The sequence below is a fragment of the Vitis vinifera genome, chromosome 7, assembly GCF_030704535.1.
Source record: "Vitis vinifera cultivar Pinot Noir 40024 chromosome 7, ASM3070453v1".
Classification (NCBI taxonomy): domain Eukaryota; kingdom Viridiplantae; phylum Streptophyta; class Magnoliopsida; order Vitales; family Vitaceae; genus Vitis; species Vitis vinifera.
The window spans coordinates 21,943,095-21,966,190 of NC_081811.1; the positions used below are offsets into that span (position 1 = coordinate 21,943,095).

Sequence of the window (23,096 nt, forward strand, 5' to 3'; positions counted from 1 at the left end):
TTATTAGCTCTTTGCTTCACTGTCGCTAAACTTAAATTGCTCTAAGCTGATTAAATAAGACAAGTGTCATCACTTCTTAACACTACAGCCAGGAAAAGCAGCCAATTAGACAAACCTCGTATGGAGCAAAGGCCATGCTTCATTTAGAGAGTCAGTGACTTGAGATAAGAACCAGCCCCACTGAGAAACTATAGTTGCTGTTACCCACCTACAATCCTGATGGCTGCCATTTAATCAAACGAGAAACAAAGTACCATAGCTGCTCATCTTCCCTTCCTGTCTTCCAGATATGGACCCAATATCTACTAATCTGGGGCCATAGACAGACAGGAAGGCAGCCTATTTGAATTGTTAAGGCTGATAGTTATACAGCGGTTCATTTAGCACACATTTCAAATATTACAGATCTAACAGAGAGTGGTTTGGACAACATTTAGACCGTTAGCAGTAAGTGGATGATTTAAGTAAAACATGTTTTCCAGTTTTGGCGACCGTGGTCTCTATTTGAGTAAATGAACACTGATCCCTTCTTGAGGAACCTAACACAAACATAAGAAACTGAGTTTGGCTTCAATTCTTTTCCTTGTCCAATGCAAAAAAAAATGGAAAAGAGGCTGAACAATTAAAGAAAAACATGACCTACTTCAGATAATCCCCCAGAACAAGCTGTTCAGGATATTCAGGGTTACAGAGGAAGAGCATATCCACGGAGATATGTTGAATCCACCCCTGACTCCCGCACCAATGCCACCCTCCCAGTGCGTGCCACCTTCAAGAAACAGAAGAAAAATCTCATTCACAGAGAAATGAAGACAAAAAGTGAAGCCTGGTAAATACATAACTAAAAAATTACTAGGTATGGCTGGTATTGATATCTTCCATCAATTGCAGCCTAGTCAGATTATAAATTTTAGATGCAGCATAGAGTAATCTAATAGATGAGAACAAAAACTTAATTACAAACGCCTGAATCCTATCCTTGTACCCTGAGCAAGGGGAATGGATTTTGAAGAGGAGACATGGCAACAGGCATTGAATTGCTGGTGCCAGACCCAGCACAAAATGGACCGTCCCTACCCTAGCAGATTGTCCATCAAAAGGTTTAGAAAAAAGGATGAGGTCAAAGTTTAAGCCATTTGATTTAGAAACTTTCCACATCTAGAAAAACGGCAAAACCGCCTAGGCTATGACATGGTTACAAGTTACAACTGTAGAATCTGATCCAATGCCCAAAACACCAAACCCAACTCATCTTTTGAGCTTGACTGAGTGAACCAGGTAGCCAATCATAATTAATTATGGAACGGGTTCAATACTCAGGTAGTTGGATTCAGCAGGTTATTAAGCATAACTATTTTTATAATTACTTTGTTAATATTTTTTTTATTTTTCAAATCTTTTATTTATTTTATTGGGGTTGGTTCATTTTGGGTTTAACACAAAAAATGGATCCCATATAAATTGAGTTCTTATCCTGTCAACAAATGGGGATACCATAGAACAGTATTTTTAATTGGCTGGTCAAGTCCCAAAAAATATAGTGTTTATCCATGCTTTGAAGTAGTAATTTGAAGAATGTTAGCAAATTTAAGCATGACTTCCAGTTCAAAATTTGAAGACATGGAAACACAAAATGAAACATAACAGTGAAGGTGCTTTCTACAAATTGGTGAAGGGAGTCAGATCACGTTAACTCTAAACTGTAAGAGGATCAAATATATTCTCTACCCTATAAACAGAGGTTAATATGCAAAATTTAATGGGACTCAGCAAAATAACTAAATGTTAACACGAAGTGAAGAACTAAGATTCTGGAGACTGACCTCACAAATCCCATAGGGCTCCAATAACCTCTGCAGTGCAACCATCTTGTTTAAATCTCCTGTGAGCTGGAATAAACGCAAATAGCTTTAAGTGCTAGTGAAACTGGGAGGCAAAATGAAGGCAAGATTGCAGGGATGGTGAAAACGCCAGAAAAATACAGGTAATCACTAGCATCGCAATACTTTGGAGCTCCTATAAATCAGGTAGCACCAGGAAAGTATTTGTGCAAACTATAATTTTGTACTATTTTTACATCATAATCTGGTTAAACTCCTAACACAAACTATGTTGATACCAGTAGACAGTCAGCTGAAATTTTCATACTTAGGAAGCAAGAATGAGCATAAAAAGCCTAGAAGTAGTTTGATTTTGATTAAATCGATAAAGAACGACTAAAGATGTTAGCCTTAGTGATATTGGCCATGGTATATTCGAATTCTTGAGCTCATACGTCTTCTTGAAACCCTTTTATTACAAGATAATTGAGACAAAGAAGATATATGTTTCTCATAGCAAACAAATATTTTGTTAAGAAAGGAAAATGATCCTCCAAAGCAAAAAAAGGGAGAAAGAAAAACAGAAAACAGAAGAATCCATGCAAAACAAGCCTGGGAGAGTACTCTCAGGGAATAGAGAAGCCTCTCATGAAGTCATCCGAGGAAGTAACCCTCTCCTTCGCCTGCCTATTAGCTTCCTCATTTCGCGTTAACTTCTGAAATGCAATATGGTATCTCCCCAGTTCTCTAGCAGTCTAGGATAATTGTAATCCACTTGAACATTCTAGGCTGTCTAAGTAAGGCTTCTATAAACCTAAGTATTATTCTTGTTTTACTTTTGTTTATTTATTAGTAAAGATGAGGGTCCTTGTTGGGTGTGGTGTGGTCTGCTGGTGCTTGTAGTTGTATTTTTTTATCTTCTTCACCTTTTGGCATACCCTTTTTTGTTAGGTGTCTTAATTAATAAATTCTTCTTTCCCTATCAAAAAAATGAAGGGTCCTCGCCAAACCTCAACCCTAGTATAGGATAAATTACCATTGAAAACTAGACCAATTCTTGTTTGGAACTAGAAGAACAAGGAGGCCAATTGAGTGATGCAGTGCCCAGAACTGCTTATAGAATTCAGGAAGGTGAATATAAGAAATAAAGAGATACTGCTAGACCAACAAGAGACATTTGGGTAAACCATTTTCACCTCTAGGGTAATTGTGTGATCAGACACATCAACAGCTTTGGCCCGGAAAATGCTAGCAATATCAAGAACATCCCTCCTAGCAGCAGTGTTTACAGCAATCTTTATCAACATCAACTCTCGTTCTGCAAATGGCATGTGGGTAATATCGCGAACCTGAACAAATCACCATTGTATTTTTTTGAGAAGTTAGGCATTGTGGAAAAACAAGTACCAAATGATATCCAGTTTTTCCCTCATGACTGCGTTTGTTTCAACTTTCAACATAAAATGAGTTGAGCGAAAATTTTTCCAACAAAAAATTTAGAAGGAGCCATATAAAAGAAGAATGAGCCAAACAAAGTAATGGACAGAAATGAGAAGTAAAGGTATTTTAAGAACCATGGATTGTTTTGAATAGCAACAGAGAACTTGAATCAGGAAAATTGTAAGAAGTTGCAAGTTTTGCATTCCCTGATTGGATTCTTCGAAGGGATCGATAGGTTTCCTGGAAGGCCCTTAATTTCTTGTCTCAATGCTGAAAATTTGGTAACTCTCACCTCATGGAGATCTATTAACTTCTGAAGTTGCTGAACCAATTTACTGATTGACTCATCAGTTCCAGGAACAACAGTTGTAATATGAGAACGCCCCTCCATTTCAGCAGGTCCCACAGCTAGACTCTGAGAGCATGAAATTAAGATGACCCTCAAATTAGTATCTCATGAGAATCGGAAAGAACAAAGAAACAAGCACAAATCAAAACCAACCTGAATGTTATAACTTCTTCGAGATATAACCCCAGTAACTATGTTGAGAACGCCAGGAGTATCGTTCACTAGCATAGATAAAGTGTGTGATCGAAGCCCACTTGACTGAATTTTTCAAATTGAGAAAACAATAAAACATGTTGATATTGATGAGGATGGCTTAAGCTTTCAAATGAAAAACTCACTTCCAAATGTGGAACTGATAAAGGAGGTTTCTTTTAAAAAATTTATATCTATCTCAGGCAGTATCTATGAAAAAAAAAAAAGGTTTGTTTTGTTCTTATTCTAAATACTCAATGACTAGATTGAATGCTCGCTAAGGTCTGTCAAGGTTACCTCACTTCTGTACAGTGTTTGGCTAAGTATGAGTTGAACATGGTAAGAAACAGATAAAGTAAAATGTAGAGGAATCCTCAGTAGCAAATAGATATCTTACATCTTCATCATTCAGAGCACCCCAGTGAGGATCAAGAACTGGATTAACAGAAAAGTCGTTGAAAGGCTCCACTGGATAAACATCACCCTTCATTAACAAACTAACATTTATCAATGGTCAATTCAAAATAGCTGATGATTTGGAGAAAAATTTATACAAGATAAACAAAGATCACAGAAGAATATACTATAATCATGGTATAGATATAGTAAAGAGAGAGGAACAGTGTCAAATGAGAAGGATGTATCAAAATAAGACCATCTGCTCTCACTAGCATAGCTCTGTAAAGTTAACCTTTGGCAAAGAACTTCAAACACATAAATCAGCATAATTTGGCTGGACATGCATCCTACAGATGAACATTTTTCTTTTGCATAATTGGTTATGGCAGAGCCAGTTCACCACTTACTGAATCACACAGTAGAGTATTTGAATGAACATCTTCCAATCATTGATTATTGATTATGAGATCCAGAGAAAGGTACATTGATTAAAAGCATATGTTTTTGGTAAATGATTAATTTTATCAAAAAGATCAAAAGGAAGGACCCATCAGTTACCAAAGAAAATAAAATGCTGGTACATGGACAGCTGCTTAAGCACTCTAGAAGATATCAAAAGAAGGAAAAGAACAACAAAAAAAAACCAATAAAATCTTCCAATCGCTAACAGAAGGAAATAATTTTGTAATCTGAATTTGGGTTTGCAAAATTATGATGTTGCTAACTTGCAACTAAAGGTTGAGCTGTGCAAAACTTAAAATATGATTGAAAAGTCTCACCAGGAATGGATGTTATTAGGAACTATTCCTGAATAATCTTGCAAAGTCCAAAAATACTCCAAATGGTGAATATCACAACCATGAATCAACATATCTTTCTAATATGCTTGCTTTCATCAAACTTAATTTCATTCTTGAATTTTTCTTAGTTCTTGAAATTCTTGGATATGCTTCCTTTCACCAAACTCAATTTCATTCTTGAATTTTACTTAGTTCTTGAAATACTTGCCAATTTTTCTGTCTCCTTTCATCCTAATCAGGCAGAAACATTATAATTTAATACAAGTAAAAATACATAGAACATCACTTTGATCTTTGATGAGAAATCTGAAGTGTCACTTAGACCAAGTTGAGTAGACACTCTGGTTGGTATCTGCACACTGATATATAACCTCTCATAAAATAGCCATGTTTTCACCTGCACATTTTCAACTGCAGCCCTTTTGTTCTTCTCTTATAAGTAGTGAACATTGACCAAAATAATCCTGAAAAATATCAATTTCCATGGAAATTTTAAATCACGGCTACAAGCACATCACATCATAAGAGAAGAACCATGTGTTATTGTTTCTTCCTCAAATGTGAGCTTGAAATATTTCTCTTTGTGGAGCTCTTCTTCTCGTTTTTTTATCAGATTTCCTACGCTATAGAAGGATGTCTCATTCTTCTTGACCTTTCTACTTAATAAAAATGAATTAGTTTTGTTTCTGATAAAAAAGAGATTGGTGTAATGACCATTCCACAAAAACTAGCATTTTGCATCTCCAAAGAATTCAACTATTAATCAAAAGCTAAAAGTCAATTCATACAATTGCCACTTCTGGGAAGCCATTTGATTAAAATCACCAAGCTGTTGATAGTGCATACTTTAACTTCCTAAAAGATGAATAATTTGTATCATAAAGTTGCCTATAAAAATTTGTATCATAGAGTTGATAATAGATTTTGGTCTGTTGATGATGCAAAAGATACTCATCCAACATTTTCTGAATTGATAAGCCTGTTCAATATTTGCATGTGGGGAAATGGTACCCACCATACACCGAGATACCTTCTAATAGACTTCCAGAGGAATTTCTTATTCTGAATATAAACAAGAAAAAGAAGAGACATGGATGAGATACCATGATCCGGACCAAACAGGGGGTGGGTGTGCAATTAGGAAATGTGTACTTGAGGGAAGTCCTTACCGTCAATCGCTGGGGGAGGTTTTCTAGAGGGCAAAGCTTGCAGGGGCATCTAACTGCCAACAGTGTATATGGTCTTCATGGATGCTAATGAGTTTCAAGGAGTACATCATCTCTACCTTCAGAAATCTCCCAAGAGTATTCAAACTTTTCCCTTTTCAATCTTATTCATTATTGGTAAGCCTAGAGTTCACCTATAAGATCTTTCCTGGGAGACCACTCCCTCAAAACTCATTCCAGCTTTTTATCAGGTCAAAACTCTGTTTAGAATGTACAAAGAAATAAAAAGGTAAGAAGGGGAAAGAACAGGGCAATATTAACAGCATGCAAAAACCCTATAACAGGGCCCCTATACCAAGGTCATACAATACTGGTCTCTAGGAGGAAGATGGTCTCTTACGAAGTCCAATGCAGAAGAGATTTCTCTATTAGGCAGCCTATCGGCTTCTTGATTTGCTTTCAGGCTTCCATGAGAAAGAATAGACATCCAGCCTAGAGATGGATATTGGAGTTTGGGAAGCTAAAGTTCCCTAAAAAGCATTCTCATGGCTGGTTTCCTTAAAAAGGTTAATAATAATGGTTGAAGCATTATTATTTAGGTAACCCAGGTCAATTGGAGAGGTAATAAGAGACCATAGTGGTTCAGTAGTGAGAATATTTTCAAAACCAGAAGAAGAGGGTTTTGCCATCAAGGTAGAGAATTTAATTCTTTTATCTTTCTTACAGATGGAAGGGGACTATGCCATTTTGATATCTTTGGTGACTAAATCCGAGAAAGGGCCTTTGAGCATGATGGGTGGCTCTGTCAAATTCTACATGTTGTTTATGACTTGGGTTGTTATTTCCCTTGGTATCCTCATTCAGCTAAAGATATCACTGATCTTGTAGCAAAAAGAGGAGCCAAGCATTCAGGCCTGTTTTATGGGGGATTTTTTTTACCCCCCTGAGGAGTGCAAAGTTGCGCTAACTGTACAAGTTCATGTTATATCCTTGTGACATATACCTGTCCTCTTGCTTCTATTTTAAAAGTTTATATTTCCTTTTTGGATAAGTCCTGCATACTTTGAAAAGATCTCTCTCTTCCATAATTTGCACTTAAAAATTCATATCAATGAATTGATTTGTCTCTGATTAAAAATAATGAAAGCCTCCAAAAAGAAGGCAAAAGATAAGTCTTTAGCCCTTGATAGGTGGTGTTTGACCTGGAAAAATGGTAAAAGCATTCATTGTCTGATTTTTTTTTTTTTTTTTTTTTTTTTTTTTTTTTTTTTTATTGGAAACGACACAAAGATTTATTGATAGAAAAAAAGTACAAAAGAAGGATGAGGAATCCTCCTGCCAAAGACAGCTAAACTAAAGAAAAAAAACACTGAAAAACGCGCAACACTCTAAAAAGACCACTCCTTATGGAGTACAAACAGCTATCCAATCAAAAAGTAACGCATTAAGGGGAGTCCCCTTAAAAACCTTGGAACAATAGGCCCAAAGAGAAGCAAGGTAAACAATAGAGTCCCATAGAGCCTCTGAATTCCTTGCTTTATCCTCAAAAATCCTCGCATTCCTTTCCCTCCACACAATCCGAATAAGAGCGATGTTTGCAGCTTGCCACAAGGCTATCCCCCTCTTAGACGAACCAAATCCATTGAATTTGATGTACATCATGTCAAGGATGCTTCTCGGGGGAACCCAATCCATCTTAGCTAACTGAAATAACCTGTGCCATAACCCAATCGTTAAGGAGCAATGAAGAAAAATATGATCAGCTGATTCCCCATGCTTCATGCACAGAATACAAATATCCGGACTAAGGGCTTTGTAGGGTCTTCTCACTTGTAGCATGTCATTAGTATTCACCTTCTTGTGTGCCACTAACCAGATGAAGGACTGCACTTTGAAGGGAATTTGAGAATTCCAAACGAATTTAGAAGGAAAAACCTGAGGAGGACCAAAAAATTGGGATAAAGCTAGAAAGAAAGATTTAACTGAAAAAAGCCCTGAAGAAGACAAGGGCCACGATCTGGCATCTGGAACCGAAGGAGATAAATGCACTCCATCAAGAGAGCGCATGAGGCCTTCTAAGTCCTCAATCTCAGAATCTGACAAGTTACGACGGAAATTTAAATTCCAAAAGAAAGGGCGAGTAGGACCAAGAACTGAAGATATAGGTATGTTTTTATCCAAGACTACTCTAAATAGACTTGGATATTGGGATCCCAAAGGTTGGTCCCCCCACCACAAATCTTCCCAGAAGCGAATTCTTTCCCCATTTCCTACCACAAATCGAGTAAACGAGGAAAACTCTTGAAAGACTTGAGAAATAGCCTTCCAAGGACAACGATGTGACCATCTGACTATTGTGTTAGCATCCCAACCATTGGAGTGAGAACCATAGATGCTTAGTATGACCTGATGCCATAGAGCTGATCCCTCTCTAGGGTACCTCCACAACCACTTCCCTAAAAGAGCGAGATTTCTTAAAGAAATATTCCCAAAACCCAAACCCCCTCTTTCCTTCGGATTACACACGACATCCCACCTGACTAGATGATCCTTTTTACCTTCCCCAATCCCTGACCATAAAAAATCCCTCTGCAACCTCTCGATTTTTGCAGCAACTGAAGCGGGTAACTTAAATAAAGAAAGATAGTAACAGGGCATATGGGTAAGGCAAGAATGGATGAGAGTTATCCTCCCGCCGAAGGATAGGTATGCCTTTTGCCAACCATCTAATCTTCTTGAAATTCTCTCAATCACAGGATCCCAAAAACCACCTGCCCTGGGGTTCCCGCCCAAAGGAAGACCCAGATATAGTATAGGCCAGCCAGAAGCCTTGCATCCAAGTGTCTCAGCCAATCTTGACATATGAGCATGATCCAAATTGATGCCATAAATATTACTCTTGTCTAAATTGACCTTAAGTCCAGAAATATGCCCAAATGCTAACAAAAGACTCTTGAGAGTCTGCAAGTCTTCCTCCCTAGTGTTAGAAAAGAAGATGGTGTCATCGGCAAATTGCAAATGAGATACCCTAGTTCTATTTCTACCCACCCTGAAGCCCTCCAACATATTTCTCTCCTCTGCTCTCACAAGCATCCTACTCAATACATCAGCTACTAAAGTAAACAAAAAGGGGGATAAAGGGTCTCCTTGTCTTAATCCTCTCGATGCCTTAACCCAACCTTTAGCGCTACCATTCACCAATACTGCATAAGAAACCGAGGACAAGCATCCATTCATCCATTTCCTCCATTTAGGGCTAAACCCCTTCTTCTCCAACACTTGATCTAAAAAATCCCACCTTACGTGATCGTAAGCCTTTTCAAAATCAATTTTAAAGACGACTCCTTCCTCCCCTGATCGTCTTCTCTCATCCACTATCTCATTTGCTATGAGGACTGCATCCATTATTTGTCTCCCTTGAACAAAAGCTCCCTGAGTAGAATGGATGGTTTCATGTAAGACCCCTCTTAGACGCCCTGAGAGCACTTTGGCTATTATCTTATAGAGACTAGTGATCAAACTAATGGGTCTAAAGTCTGAGATTTTCTTTGTCGTACTCTTTTTGGGCAAAAGAACAATGAAAGAGGCATTAGTGCTTTGATTGATAACTCCGCTCCTGTGAAACTCTGCAAACACTCTCACTAAATCCTCCTTAATCACATCCCAGCAGTCTTGGAATACTGCAATAGTAAAGCCATCAGGCCCCGGAGCCTTGTCCCTATCCATCTTAAATATGGCCTTAGAAATCTCTTCTTCTGTAAAAGGGGCAACCAAACTTATTGCACTTTCTTCCGAAATAGGAGACCAATCTAAACCTTCAATACTCCAAGACTCTCCTATAGGATTCGCGTAGAGTTTTTCAAAGTAGAGTAAGATCTCCTCTGTGATGCTCATGGCATTATTCAACACTAAGCCCGTTTCATTTTCCAATGACTTGATATACTTCCTATTTCGCCTGCCATTAGCCACTTTATGAAAAAATTTAGAATTGCAATCCCCTTCCTTAACCCATTTCACCCTAGCTTTTTGTCTCCAATGGATTTCCTCCCTCAAAATTAAATCCTCTAGCTCCCCTTTTCTTAAGGCTCTTTGACCTAACAATTCAGAGGTGAGACCCCCATCCTGCTCGATGGCGTCTAAGTTAGCTAAATCCTTGAGGATACTTTTTTTCTTTTCATTAAGCACTCCAAAAGACAGCTTATTCCATTCCTTCGCTTTGGCTTTAACAAATTGTAATCTCCTCATGAACTTGTGGCCTTCCCATCCGTTTCCTTGAAAACCCCTCCACCAATTTCTAAAGTTCTCCTTGAAACTAGGATGTTGCAGCCACATGTTCTCAAATCTAAAAGGAGTTGGGCCCCACGTGAACGGATTGGTATCCAAAGCAATTGGCCAATGATCCGAGGTCCTTCTGATAAGGGTTTCTTGAGTGCCTTGGGGAAATAGCTGCCCCCACTCATTTGAGTAAAGAAAACGGTCTAATCTCTTGCACACGGGAGACTCTTGCATATTTGACCAAGTGAATGATGCATTCCTAAGAGGTGGATCAAGTAATTCACTTTCACTAATAAAACTATCAAAGTCCCTCATGCTTGAAGTTAGCCTAGAGCCCCCCAATTTTTCTGAACTTCTCCTTATGACATTAAAATCACCGCCCACACACCACAACGGAAAAGTTAGACCACAAATGTCATAAAGTTCCACCCAAAAATCCTTCCTAAGAGAGGGACTATTTGGACCATAAACTGCAGAAATCCAAAGAGGTCCACATCCCTCCAAGGCGAATTTAACCGATATCGAGAAAGAACCTAAAACCACCTCCTCCTTGCTCAACTTTTTTGAGTCCCAAATGAACAAAATCCCACCAGAAGCCCCACACGCCGGGAGAAAATCCCAATCCTTATTTCTGACCGTCCATACGCTGCCCACTAGCCTTCTGTCGCACTTCTCCTTTTTTGTTTCCTGAATCATCACAACATCCGGCTTCTCTAACCTAAGGAAATCTTTAATCACTCTTCGCTTATTACTTGAACCCAAACCCCTAACATTCCAACTGATGATTTTCATGGAAAAACACGCAGGCCCTAACCCTCCAAACCAAATCCACCTGGATACAAACACCTATGGACCTCTATTCTTCCTCCTAGAGTACACCTTAATGTCCAGAGAGCTTAGGACCTCACGTACTTTAGCCATTTTCCTGGGGGACAGTCCATCTATAAGAAAGTCTTCCGGCGGGGATGCCTCATTAACCCCTGCCTGGCATCAGGTTAGAAGACTTCCCAGGGGTGGAACTCTCGGACATCTGGTTAAAAACAGCTCTCTGATTCTCCTCCTCAACATGGACAGGGATGCCAACAAAATTTAATGGTCCAACATCGCCTATTTCGGGAAAAATTTTGATTTTACCTTGATTTACCGAAGGAGACTGGGAAAGAATTTCTGAATATGGGAGATGAGGACCGGAGGGACACGGAAGATTCATTACCAGATTACAGGACGGAGAGGGATAAGGCTCGGGTGGCTGAGAAGAAAAAGGCTGACTTACCTCCAAGCTTTCCACTCCCGGAACTTCACAATTTCCTCCCAAAATGATGTCTTTACCTCTGGTTCTTGGAATAGAAGGTGACACCGTGACTGAAGAGCTACCAGGATCGTACCCCACTCGGCCCGTAAATCCTCCTTTGTCTTCTTTGAGTTGGGATTTTCGCGATTCCATCACTCCTCTTGACGTCGAGGTTTCCTCCTTCGACCAACTGTTGCAATTCCTTGGCAGAAGACAATGGAAGATGGGACTCTCTCTGATACCTCGAGTCTGATGAGATCCCGTCCCGCCATCCACTTCCAGATTGGGGCCTTCGCTAAATGACGCTGCGCTCCGTAGGGGAAGATTCTCGCTGCTACTCCGTTGTCCATGACGGCGATCCGCGCTTGGAAGGAAGAGTTTGGACCACATCTCCCTTGAATCCATCGTTTTTTCCCTTTGCTCGAAGTCTTCCTTCTGATCCATTGAAGCTTTCCCCTTTCTTGCTGCACTTTCTCTCTCTCGAGACCCATATCTCAAGCCAGACGACATCGAGCCTCCTTGAACTTGGCCCAACCCCGACGGGCCTGATGACTTACAGCCCATAGTCCGACGCCCATAACTCTCCTCTTCAATCTCTGAAGGTGGGCTAGGGTTGGATGAAATCAGGGCCTGAAACTCATCGGCCCGACCATCCTCTCCAAGGTTTGCTTCGACGTCGACCCTCTCATCGCCTGAACGAGGCTGCGAGGTCGCCTTTGCAGAGGAGCCCTCTCTCTGTGGAGAAGAAAAGGATGCGTCAGCGTCATGGGCTTGAGGGACATCTGGGCCAGCGTGAAGCCCACGACTCCTTCTCCCTTTTTGGACCCTAACTGGATGGTTCACTGTCCTATGCCCAATGCCTTACAGAAGCATTTGTTTTCTTTGTTGGCATAGACTACATTGCTCCATGGATCCTATATTTTATTGGGTCTTCTACTAAAGAATTGGAACCTCCTCTCAACCCAAAAGATATAAAAATAATTAAATTATTTATTTTATATAAAAAAATTAAAAATTAAAAAAAAAAAAAAAAAACTAGATAATCGTTATTTGGGGAATCTGGATCAACCTGGAATATGTAGAATTTTTAGGGACATTGCAAGAAATATCATCTTTATCCTATCCAGGCCAGCAAGATAGGTGTGTGTCATCAAAGTGGGAACCGTAGCACTGTTAGAAAGGGTTGAGAGATGCTTGAAAGTTGAGCTTAGAGATTTCTTCGGTGGAGAGGGGATTCTACAGTTATTATTTCTAGGGTGAGGCAAGTGGCTTTGGCCCTTGGTTGCAATTCATGAGGGAGATCAAAGATCTTATCCAAACTTTGCAAGTGGAAGAGGGATGTGCAGGATAAAGGCCAATCAAGAAACAGACACTCTTGCACAAAGACAGGCTTTGACTAGAGAAATTTTTTACAGGAACATGTATGCTTCATTGATTTTTGTTCTAGCAGTTCTATTTTGATGCTTGTGATAATGATGGGCTGCTTAGGGGCCCTGTTTATGGCTCTTCTGTTTGTCTTTTTCCTTTCCTTTTCTTTAATAATATTTTTGCTCCATTTAAAAACAAAATTGAAAAGGAAAGGAGAAAAAGAAGAAGAAGAAGAAGAAGAAAAACCATGCATTCACTTGTAGAATGAAACAAAAACCATACCCCTGGGGATGTGCTGGGATTGCCATTAAGCGGTCTCTTCACATTCCTGACAAGAGCATTAACAGGAATTGTCTCTTCAAGATCTGGATAAGAAGCTGCAGAAAATCTCCAAAAGGGAGCTGTTTCTCCCATCTTTTCCCTTCTCAGAGCAATCTAGAACATGAGGCACATACTTGATGTTATCAACAACTCCTCATTAAATACTTGAAGTTTACATACTAATAGAGAATATAACAAGAAAGGAAATAAAATGAGGTTATTTACAAAACTAGTTTTTTTTTTCTTGGGAAATCCAGTATTAATCAGGCAATGTGTTATCATCAAGTAGAGAATGGGACAGGATTCCAACTTTCCAGCCTTCATTGGGTCTGGGACAAGATTGGATTTTGACAATCCCACCCTGTTTATTCATATAGGGTACAGAAACTAGGCAACACAGTTCAACATGTGCATGTTTGTGGAGCCATTAAGGCCTGGCTGAAGTGATAAAGGGTTGGGAAGGATTTGTGGGAGGTTCCAAATTCAAGTTCCAATTGGGACAAAAATTTACCTATTAAAAAAAAACGTGGATGTTTTTGGTAGTCTCTGCTCTTAACAGCTTGAAGATCACTAAAACTCTCCCCTAATACAGCATATTTATGTATAGCTTGTTCATTTCAGTATTAGTTTTTATTAATAAAATCATTATTATGTTTTAGAACAAATAGTGAGCATTTCAAGTAAAATATCATACCTTTCCAGTTCTGGCAAGTTCTTTAATTCCAAACTTGCTTAAATTTCTCTGCACAGCAACCATTTTTCCAGGATCTCCAGTAACCTGAGTCATCCACATGGAAATACACTGACCTATAAGAGCATGAACTGACCAAAAAAATAGTAGTAGTCTAAAAATTCAAATCTTAGTAGATTTAAAGGGATTTTATTCATCAAAAATATTTTCAATGTAGGGACACATAAAAGACTCTAAACCTACAAATGAAGCATGGATCAACCCAAACAGAAAAGCACATCTTTTGTGTTGGGAAGTGTCTCATAATTGGTATACATTTCTTTTTGTAAAAAATATTTTATAGAATATTTTATATTCATATATCATTGTAATATTCAATTTCTTTATGAAATAAGGAAAGTTATGAGGAATATCTCTAAAAATATTCTAAGCCATGAGAGGAAACGGGAAAGAGATGGATGTGGGCTTGCAAAGACTATACGTGGTGGATAGAGATGTGAAGACAAATGAGAGATACCAAGTGGAGCAAAAAGGCTTGTGGTTCAAAGTGTAGATACAAGGAATGGGGAAACATAGGATGTTTTGAAAGCCCAATAGTTGTATCTGGTTTTTGTTCTCTAAACTATTATCTATAGTGAAATGATTTTCTCTCATTTGTGAATTGTAGGCATGGTTCACTAAACCACGTTAAAACCTCATGTACCTTTGTGTGAATTATTTCATCTTTGTATTATTGAACTAACATGTTTACATTAAAGCTTCTACTGACACAACATTTTATAAGCAATTAAGATCTCAGACATAAAATACAAAAGCACATGAAGAACCAATAGTCCATATGCACATAATCAAAGGACATGGGGCTTTAGAATTCAACCAAATTATAGGGAATGTAGGTCTTTTCTTTAGGTTGGGTTAAGCTGGCAATCCATCCCTTAGAAGTCAAAATGACACAAGTTGCACAAAGTACTGGTACATATGTGCATATAAGGATGTACGCTAAACCCCAACCATTCATATATTCCAAGAAACCTAGTTTTAAGGCTCATGAGGTGAACATGTTTTTGTTTTTATCCATGTTATATCTTTTCCCAACCCAAAGTTGTTTAAGGCCAAATTAACCCCCTTTATTTTGTTTGTTTGGTTAGACTAGAGTTAGGATCCAAAATTCTTTTGGATTTTGAAATGTGTCAAATCATATTTATCTGCCATGATACCTAAAGTCTTCAACTCCCTTGATGTACCCATGTCAAGACAACACCATACAAGTTTGGGCATGACATCTATGCCCAATACTCCTACTTTACTTTAGATATGGCAATTTGACTTTAATTAATATGTTTTTAACATTCCACTTCTTTAGCAAATAGCTAGATTGACAAAAGAGAGAGTTTGTTGGAAAATGAACTTCTATAAGAATATTTAGGCGTAAGAAAGAAAATATAGGTATAAAAGAGAAAAGATCGAGGATATCTTTGCTTTTGATTGATTTCTAGTTGATTTTTCTACTTCTTCTTCTTCTTCTTTCCTTTTTTTTTTCTTTTTTTGGTATCCAAGTTTTCATATTGAGTCACTTTTAGCTAAGTCTCCATATCCTAAAATTTGTAGGCATGAAGTATTTAATACCTAGACACAAACAGCTAAAACTCACACCTAAACCAATGCAATAATGTTTATGTAATATCAGGTCAAATCTTTTAGAATTGTTTTTGTTATGTTCTTTGCTCCAATTTTCTAACTTATTTTTCCCTAAATTGCCTCTTCTCTAGCTCCAGGTAATCCATACCTCAATTAAGTACTTCAATTGAGGTTATGCTCAAAAAGATTGAGAAAAGAGTCCTGAATGAGTTATTTCAGCTCCATGGTTGGTCAAGTTTCATTAGAATTATCTATCAAAAACAAAACCTTTTATAAAAGGTTATAGAGTTTATGCATTTTCAGTGTATAATTTCCTACTGCTCTCATACTCAAATCTTGCTGTCAAAAGGCCTTGCATTGAGGTGATGGCCTTCAATCATATTGATAGGGCCAATACAGAGGGCTCCTTTGGTGAAAAGCAGGTAGCTGCTTGATCTGACTTGTGTGGGAACAAAACCTGAGTCCAATCTTGGGTAAATAAGGGGAGAAGGTCGTGAAGGTTTGATGGATGGCCGCATCAAATTTTTTATATTACTCTTTGTTAGGCAGCTAACCATATGACGGATATGTTAGCAAAAGAAGGAGCCAAACAGATTATCTCTTTTGTAGGGGGTTTTCTACCCCTTAAGCTTTTGTTCATATTTGTAACCACTTTTAGATGTGCATTTCCATCAATATCTAAAGTAGATAGTTTTTACTCGCCTTTGCTCAAAGTTATGTAGTGGTTGTGATTGGGGGAAAGAGTTCTCATTCGTCTTTGTATTCACTTAATCCATGATAATAAAAAAAAAAAATTAATTAATAATAATAATAATAAACAATAATAATAAAACAACCGGACTGTCACTAGCATCCATGTGTATGTTTAACATTAAACATAGATTAAAGTTATATGATAGCCCATGTGATACAATACTTAAAACATGGAACCAGCCAATGAAAAAGGATCTCATAGCAGTCACCTCAATGGTCAATGAATGTTCTGAAATGTCAACAATTTTTGCTCTGAAGATGTCTACTAACCACATGATCTGAAATATAAGCACAAAAAAAAAAAAAAAAAAATTAGATACTAATGCCAAGTAAAAAATAATTGTAAACCAGAAGAGAGACTATCAAAAAAAAAAAAATAGTAAATGAGAAGAGAACTCTACACCCAGTGAGATACGTAATACTATGCATATAATGCTTAGCAACAGCCATCCAAAAAGATGAGAGAAGCTTTACAGATCTAAGATGAAAATACTTGGACTATGCTACTGCAGGAGCAGATTCTTTTCTGGTTATCTGACCATTCAGCCTTTTCTAGAAGGCTAAATAATCATAAATTACATGTCAAACAAAACAGTTTACCAACAAATGCTCATTTCTCAGGGAAGGTTAAATTATTTTCTTGTACATACTCAAAATTTGAAGTCTTGGAGAACAAACAAAATCTAAACTTAAAATGATAAATTTGAATTAAAAAAATGATGAAAGCAATGAAGCATCTTTGGCTAAAAAGGGATCAAGATGAAGACTGAATTTTGAATCCACACCATATAAATTTATAAACACTACATAAAAAACTGCTTCTTCCCACTCTTTTTATGTCATTTTTGCACAGAAGCATGATTTCTGAACTGCTATGCATATAGCAATGCCTTATTAACCAAGAACTATTTGGTGAAACAGTTTCCTTTTTCAGGTCAGAGTAGTTCATCCATCATATGCTGCATTGGTCCATGTGTTGGAAGATCTAAACTTCAATAAAAGAAAACAAAATAAATCATTTTGAATTACCTCTGCCCGTTTACTTGGATCTGCATTAAGTTTTATGAGCATCAATTCACGCTCTACCTGTGGCTCCCTTGAGAGATCTTTCACCTATACATTAGATAAAACTAAAATGAAATAGAAGCCTATGGCACCAAACCAAACAAAAAAAATGGTACTCCACTAAAAACTAGGTGGAGATACATGCATTTTGGAAAAGTACAGCACGGTATATGCATGCATGTCTGTTCTTTTTCTTTTCTTTTCTTTTTTCTCTTCTTCTTCTTCTTCTTCCTTTGTTTTTTTTTTTTTTTTTTTTGCAATGGGAAATGGAATAAGAGAATGCCAAGGTGAAACAACACTAGCACAAGGGAGGCATACAAATTATATCCAACAGGAACGAAAATCACAAACCAAAGCATGAATGACAAGAGCTAGGAAGAAACCACCACTATCTGGGAGAACCCAAATTGTCTGTCATGTCCAATGAGGGCCAACTATGACCTCTATTATTTTGATTAAAAAAAAAATATGACACCTATTAGACTCCACATTTCACTTATGCAATGAAAAAAGGACAATCTCTTTGAGCTCCCAGTGGGACCTCAATAACCAATTCTTTCATTTATGTCTCCAAATGCTTGGAGTTATCCATACTTTCTCTCACTCCTTGCAAATCTGCCACACTAATAATCAAAAGCAAGTCTTTAAACCTCATCTATGTTAAGGAAGCATGATATGCATATTGAACCAAAATCCTGCAAGCTTAAGCTTTTAGGAAAATTGGTAATTCAACATGGTACCAAAGCTTGGTTTGGCAGGAGGTCTCGGGTTCAACCCCCCTCTCTGCAATTTGCATTTCCCCTATTTGTTTATTGGATACGAATCCAAATTATGTCTGTCTATCTGTCTCTCCATGTGAGGGAAGGTGTTAAGGAAGCATATGTATTGAACCTAAATTTCCTTTTAGGAAAATTGGTAGTTCAACATTTTGCAACACCTTCCTTACTCCAGCCAGGGAGATAATCATCAACCATAAGCTGCAAGCTAGCTAACAGTGAATCAGCAAGTCACTGTCTGTCTCCAATTTCCTCAAGCACCAGCAGTGAGAATATCTCTTCTCCGAAGCTCGTCAAAGGTCAAAATCTTTTCCCAAACATCTGTCAATATGAAAAAAGCCAGTTTGAGGGAGCCTGTGGCCCCCATATTTCTCAAGGGGAATCTACGCCCACCACTCCTGATCTCAGCTGCAGAAAAGGACTGAGAAGCATCTACCTTTAGAGGGCCTCAATCTTCTCACTTGACTTCTCATGCCTGATGTGTAACACACTTTGAATGTGGTGTAGGAAATAGTTCATGGACTCCATAAACTCCACATACTTTGTTTTAATGGGTCTATAAAAATATTGAGAAGAAAACCATCAATTTTTTTTTTAATATGATCTATGATTTTAGAGTCTTAATGGAAGTATTAGACCAGTTTTTTGCTTGAGCCAGCTCTTGCTTCTTCCAAAAGAGTTTACTTTTGGTGCGTTCTTGTTGTTCGATCAATTATTGCTAGTATCTTAGTATCATTTCAGAATACTTTATTCACATCAATGGACAGCCCCAGATCTCAAATGAAATTTCATTTCTTCTACTCCTGATATGTTTGAACGATAATCTATACTAACTGTCACTTGAACTTTGGAAATTAACAGTTCCAAAGTGCACAACTACTTATAATGATGCATGTAAAAAACTATAGTGCTAACATATCCCTGCAGCAGTGCCAGAGTCATTATAAAAACTAAGATATTTGAAAATAAATTTCAAAACCAAAAGAGGTCAAGTGAACCTTCAGAACATTCACAAGCTTGTTAAGCTGCTCCACAACTTGTCGCAAAACTGTTTCAGTTCCAGAGACAACTATAGTAAAGAGAGCCTTGTCCTCATTTAAGCCAACAGCAAGGGACTCAATGTTGTACCCCCTCCTAGCAAAAACCCCTGCAATTCGGTTTATAATTCCACTCTCATCCCCAACAAATACTGAAATCGTGTGGCGTTTCACCCTGAAAGTCAAATGAATATAATTTACAATGAGGTTAAATATCATAGAGATGCATACTAAAAGGGAAAAAAGAAAAAGGTTTTACAAGTAGCATTCTGGAACACTCGCCAAATTACAACCATATGTTCTGCAATAATGCAAAAGATTATCACATGCATGCAACGAATAGTTCTAAGTCTACAATAGAAGGTGAATGGTAAGAGATGGACAGCTTACTCATTATATCCCCTCCCGAGGCCCATTGAAAGGCAAAGATGAAAGATATTCGAAGGACAGCTGGATCATCAGCTTAAACATCCTATATGGTATACTATATTATTTGGTAAAGTAACATGGATTGTAAATTAATAATTCATCTCCAAACCAGATAAACCCACATGATATTAGTAAGGGTAGGCTTATCAAATAAAACTATTGAACAGATAATTATTAAATGAACGAACATACAAAATACAGTACAATTGTAGTTCAAAGGAAGATTTATTTTGGCAACTGAAAAGAACTTGTGGCAACCCCTCTTGAATCTCTAATGTGTATTTTGAAATATCTCTGAACAAAAAAAAGAAGAAGAAGAACTGCCATATCACTTGGAGAACCGATTCTCTTAATCTACTGAATCAGATGAGGTAAGAAAACCATAAAAATAAAAAATACAGCAATGGATCTAAACGCGGGAACTGATGGCATAAATAAAAGCAGAAGAATTAGACCACTTCCTGATCCAGAACCACAGGAACATGATGCTGAAAGCCTTATTCCAAGTTACAACTAGCAAAGAACCAAATCAAACATTTGAGACACTCTCCAGCAATTAGCCTATAGGTGTCTTAAAAAATGATCCTTACTCATTTCCTCATTCCACTTACTCTCAAAGCCCAAGCACCTATTTGAATGCCTGAAAAGTGGAAATCTACACTCTAGTCACATACTAGCATAAATCTTACAACAATATAGTGTGTGAAAAAGGGAAGATATGTTTCTTTTCGCCACACAAAATCAACTATTTTGATATTTTTTGTTATGATACAGTTGTGAGCCTATAGTTAGCATCAATGAGAAGGATACAAAGAGAGGCAGTTCCTAAGATAGCATTTCAGAGTAACCCATAAACTACCGCGCATCCTTCCAAATTTTTTCCCTTGTTCTGAAACCATCATCCCCAGTTTACAACTAATCAATTCATCGAAACACAAACCCACGTTTCTAGTTGCTGTAACCTTGTAGCTAAATAGCACTGTTCAACAACCACCTTATACAGACATCCCAAAGAGAAAATTAATTGAATCAAAGTAATGAAGATGGCTGGCATTCTTATCCAGAGACCATCAAGCTTCACACGATTTACAAAAACAAAATATAATAAATAAAGGAAAAGGCATATATAATTTTTTTTTAATGTACTTTTTTCTTATGATAACAACCAAAATAAGAAAAATAACATCTTCCAGGCTTCCAACCACATGCCGTACAAGAGAGAACACCCACTGGATCCCAGAAATCATGTACACATAAGGCACTTTCAAATCTGCAGAATCCATTTCAAAAACAACAGACGAAAATAAACCCACATGAAAACATTCACATATAAGCAAGTTGGGACCTACTTGGAGCGTTGAATGGGAGGAGCAGACACTGCTTTCTCAGCGGAAGCACAGACCTGTAGCTGTCTCTTCACCTCAAACCTCGTCACTGATTTTAGCCTCACCTGTCGCAATGTCCCACCAAAACCCAAAGACCCTCCATTCAATTCAACTCTCAGAGCATCATGCTTGAGAGTGGTGAAGCCATTTGGGTACGCTGCCACAGCCGCCATTTCCACTCAGTTCACCCACTCCCCAAACTGGTTCTCCAGCAATGAAAGGTGGCTCAAGGTACGCAGTACACTCACGTTTTTTGCACCCCATTAAACGACGCCGCTTTGGTTGGTGAAAGTGGTGTCTGTTGGACCACCGTTGTACTAAAATAATAAGAGAATGCCTCCTTAAGTTGTCGTCTTTCTTCTTCTTCTTTTACCCATTAATTTTTATTTTTATTTTTCAATTTAAGCCCTAATTTTATTCCAAATTTGCTCAATGGAACATGTACCTTAGTTTTCATGCAATAATTCTTCAAGATTGAATACACTTTGACCTGTTTTGAGATAAATCATACTTTTCAAAGTGGACATAGAAAATCATGTGACTACAATTACCAAAGTAAGGTTGCAATATTTGTTCAATTCAGGGTTTGGTCAGAATATTAAGATTGGCACGGATTGAAAGTTTGAGCAACCATTGAAACCCCAAATGGCATATTATTTATTTATTTATTTATAAAATTATAATATATGTTATTTTATTTAAAATATAAGGAAAAAAATCTAACATTTTTTGCTTTTAATTATCCTAAACTATGTTTTATTTAAAATGTGGAAATTTGAATTTTGGCTTATCATATATGCTAAACTAGTATCTAATGGATGGATTTGAGACATTTTGGTTTTCATCCTTTATTTTATAATATGGTTTATATGATATAAACTTTAGAATAATTATTTTATTTAGTAACCACGAGAAAACAATGGTAATTAGTAAGAATTCAAGTTGCCCACAAATTTGAAGCAAGTTTGAAATTCTCAATTTAGCCTTAACTTGGGTTTGACATAGTTTGGACATATTGATAGATGGGTTTGACACTAATTAACCCTCTGACTCATCCAAATGACAGTAGAAAAATAATGTTCTAAGACCTTAGAATTTGTTAAACGTAATTTAATTAATACGTGGTATACTTTTTATGAGCAAAATAAAGCTCAATTATAAAATAATTTATATAGAGAATTCTCATTTAGAAGATATATATGAAATGCCCTCTTCAAATATGGGAGATGCACGAGTCATTAATTCAAAAGCCTAACAAGCCAAAAAAAAATGCTTAAATCAAAATAAAATTTCTATTAGAAATAACTTTTTTTTTTTGGCTTTTATATTAACCCACTTTTTAACCATAAATTTAAATAAATAAATAAATAAAATATGCACAAAAGTTTTTATTAATTTAATTAAAAAATCATCTTTGCTTCTTAAAAATCGGTCCAAATAAGGCCTTATAGTATAATGACAGAGGCTAACAAAGAAATGATGCAGTTATTGTCTTTCTCTTTCTTAGAAGATTTTGGTCACGAGCATAAGCAAAGTGTTGTGTTACGTTGTGATGGTCAAAGTGTCATTCATTTGACAAATAATCATGTTTATCATGCTAGGACAAAGCACATACAGGTTTAGTATTACTTCATAAGATCATCGTTGAAAGATGAAGTTTTAACACTCAAGAAGATTCAGGAAAATTAGAATCTAGTTGACATGTTGACAAAGACCGTTACGATTGATAAACTAAAGTAGTGCGCAACTTTAATTGAACTTCTCAGCTAATGATTGAAAAGTTGTAGCCACTATAGGTAAAGACATTTGATGATGGATTAGTCTCCAAGTGAGAGATTGTTAAGATGTGTGAAGCCTAATTATTATCCTAATAGTAAGTGTATTTTAAGGTTTTTACACAT

General features: G+C 37.2%; 1 protein-coding gene across 3 annotated transcripts; it reads right to left on the reverse strand.

Moving 5' to 3' along the window:
- Window positions 1-432: 432 nt before the first annotated feature.
- On the reverse strand, window positions 433-21,506 carry LOC100256605 (acetolactate synthase small subunit 1, chloroplastic). 3 transcript variants are annotated; one of them, XM_010648152.3, is made up of 13 exons: window positions 21,160-21,506; window positions 19,343-19,556; window positions 17,533-17,616; window positions 16,713-16,781; window positions 14,116-14,199; window positions 13,383-13,535; window positions 4,199-4,285; window positions 3,763-3,867; window positions 3,553-3,675; window positions 3,017-3,169; window positions 1,824-1,889; window positions 644-769; window positions 433-539 (listed from the first exon to the last, which is right to left on the reverse strand). In XM_010648152.3, the coding sequence occupies exons 1-12, from the start codon at window positions 21,366-21,368 to the stop codon at window positions 686-688; spliced, it is 1,431 nt and encodes a 476-aa protein (XP_010646454.1). In that variant the 5' UTR covers window positions 21,369-21,506; the 3' UTR covers window positions 433-539; window positions 644-685. The 3 variants fall into 3 exon arrangements, with proteins under 3 accessions (XP_010646454.1, XP_010646455.1, XP_002266924.2); XM_010648153.3 differs by having other exon boundaries at window positions 433-558; XM_002266888.5 differs by having other exon boundaries at window positions 433-769.
- Between the last annotated feature and the right edge of the window lie 1,590 nt (window positions 21,507-23,096).

Bases quoted from the DNA above. Each gene is read 5' to 3' on its own strand.
- LOC100256605 (XM_010648152.3), bottom strand. From the start codon at position 21,368: ATGGCGGCTGTGGCAGCGTACCCAAATGGCTTCACCACTCTCAAGCAT. The intron at 16,782-17,532 runs GTAATTCAAAAT...CTTATATTTCAG, and splicing joins ATCCAAGTAAACGGGCAGAG to ATCATGTGGTTAGTAGACAT. The intron at 4,286-13,382 runs GTATGGTTTTTG...TTGTTAATGAAG, and splicing joins ATCCCAGCACATCCCCAGGG to GGTGATGTTTATCCAGTGGA.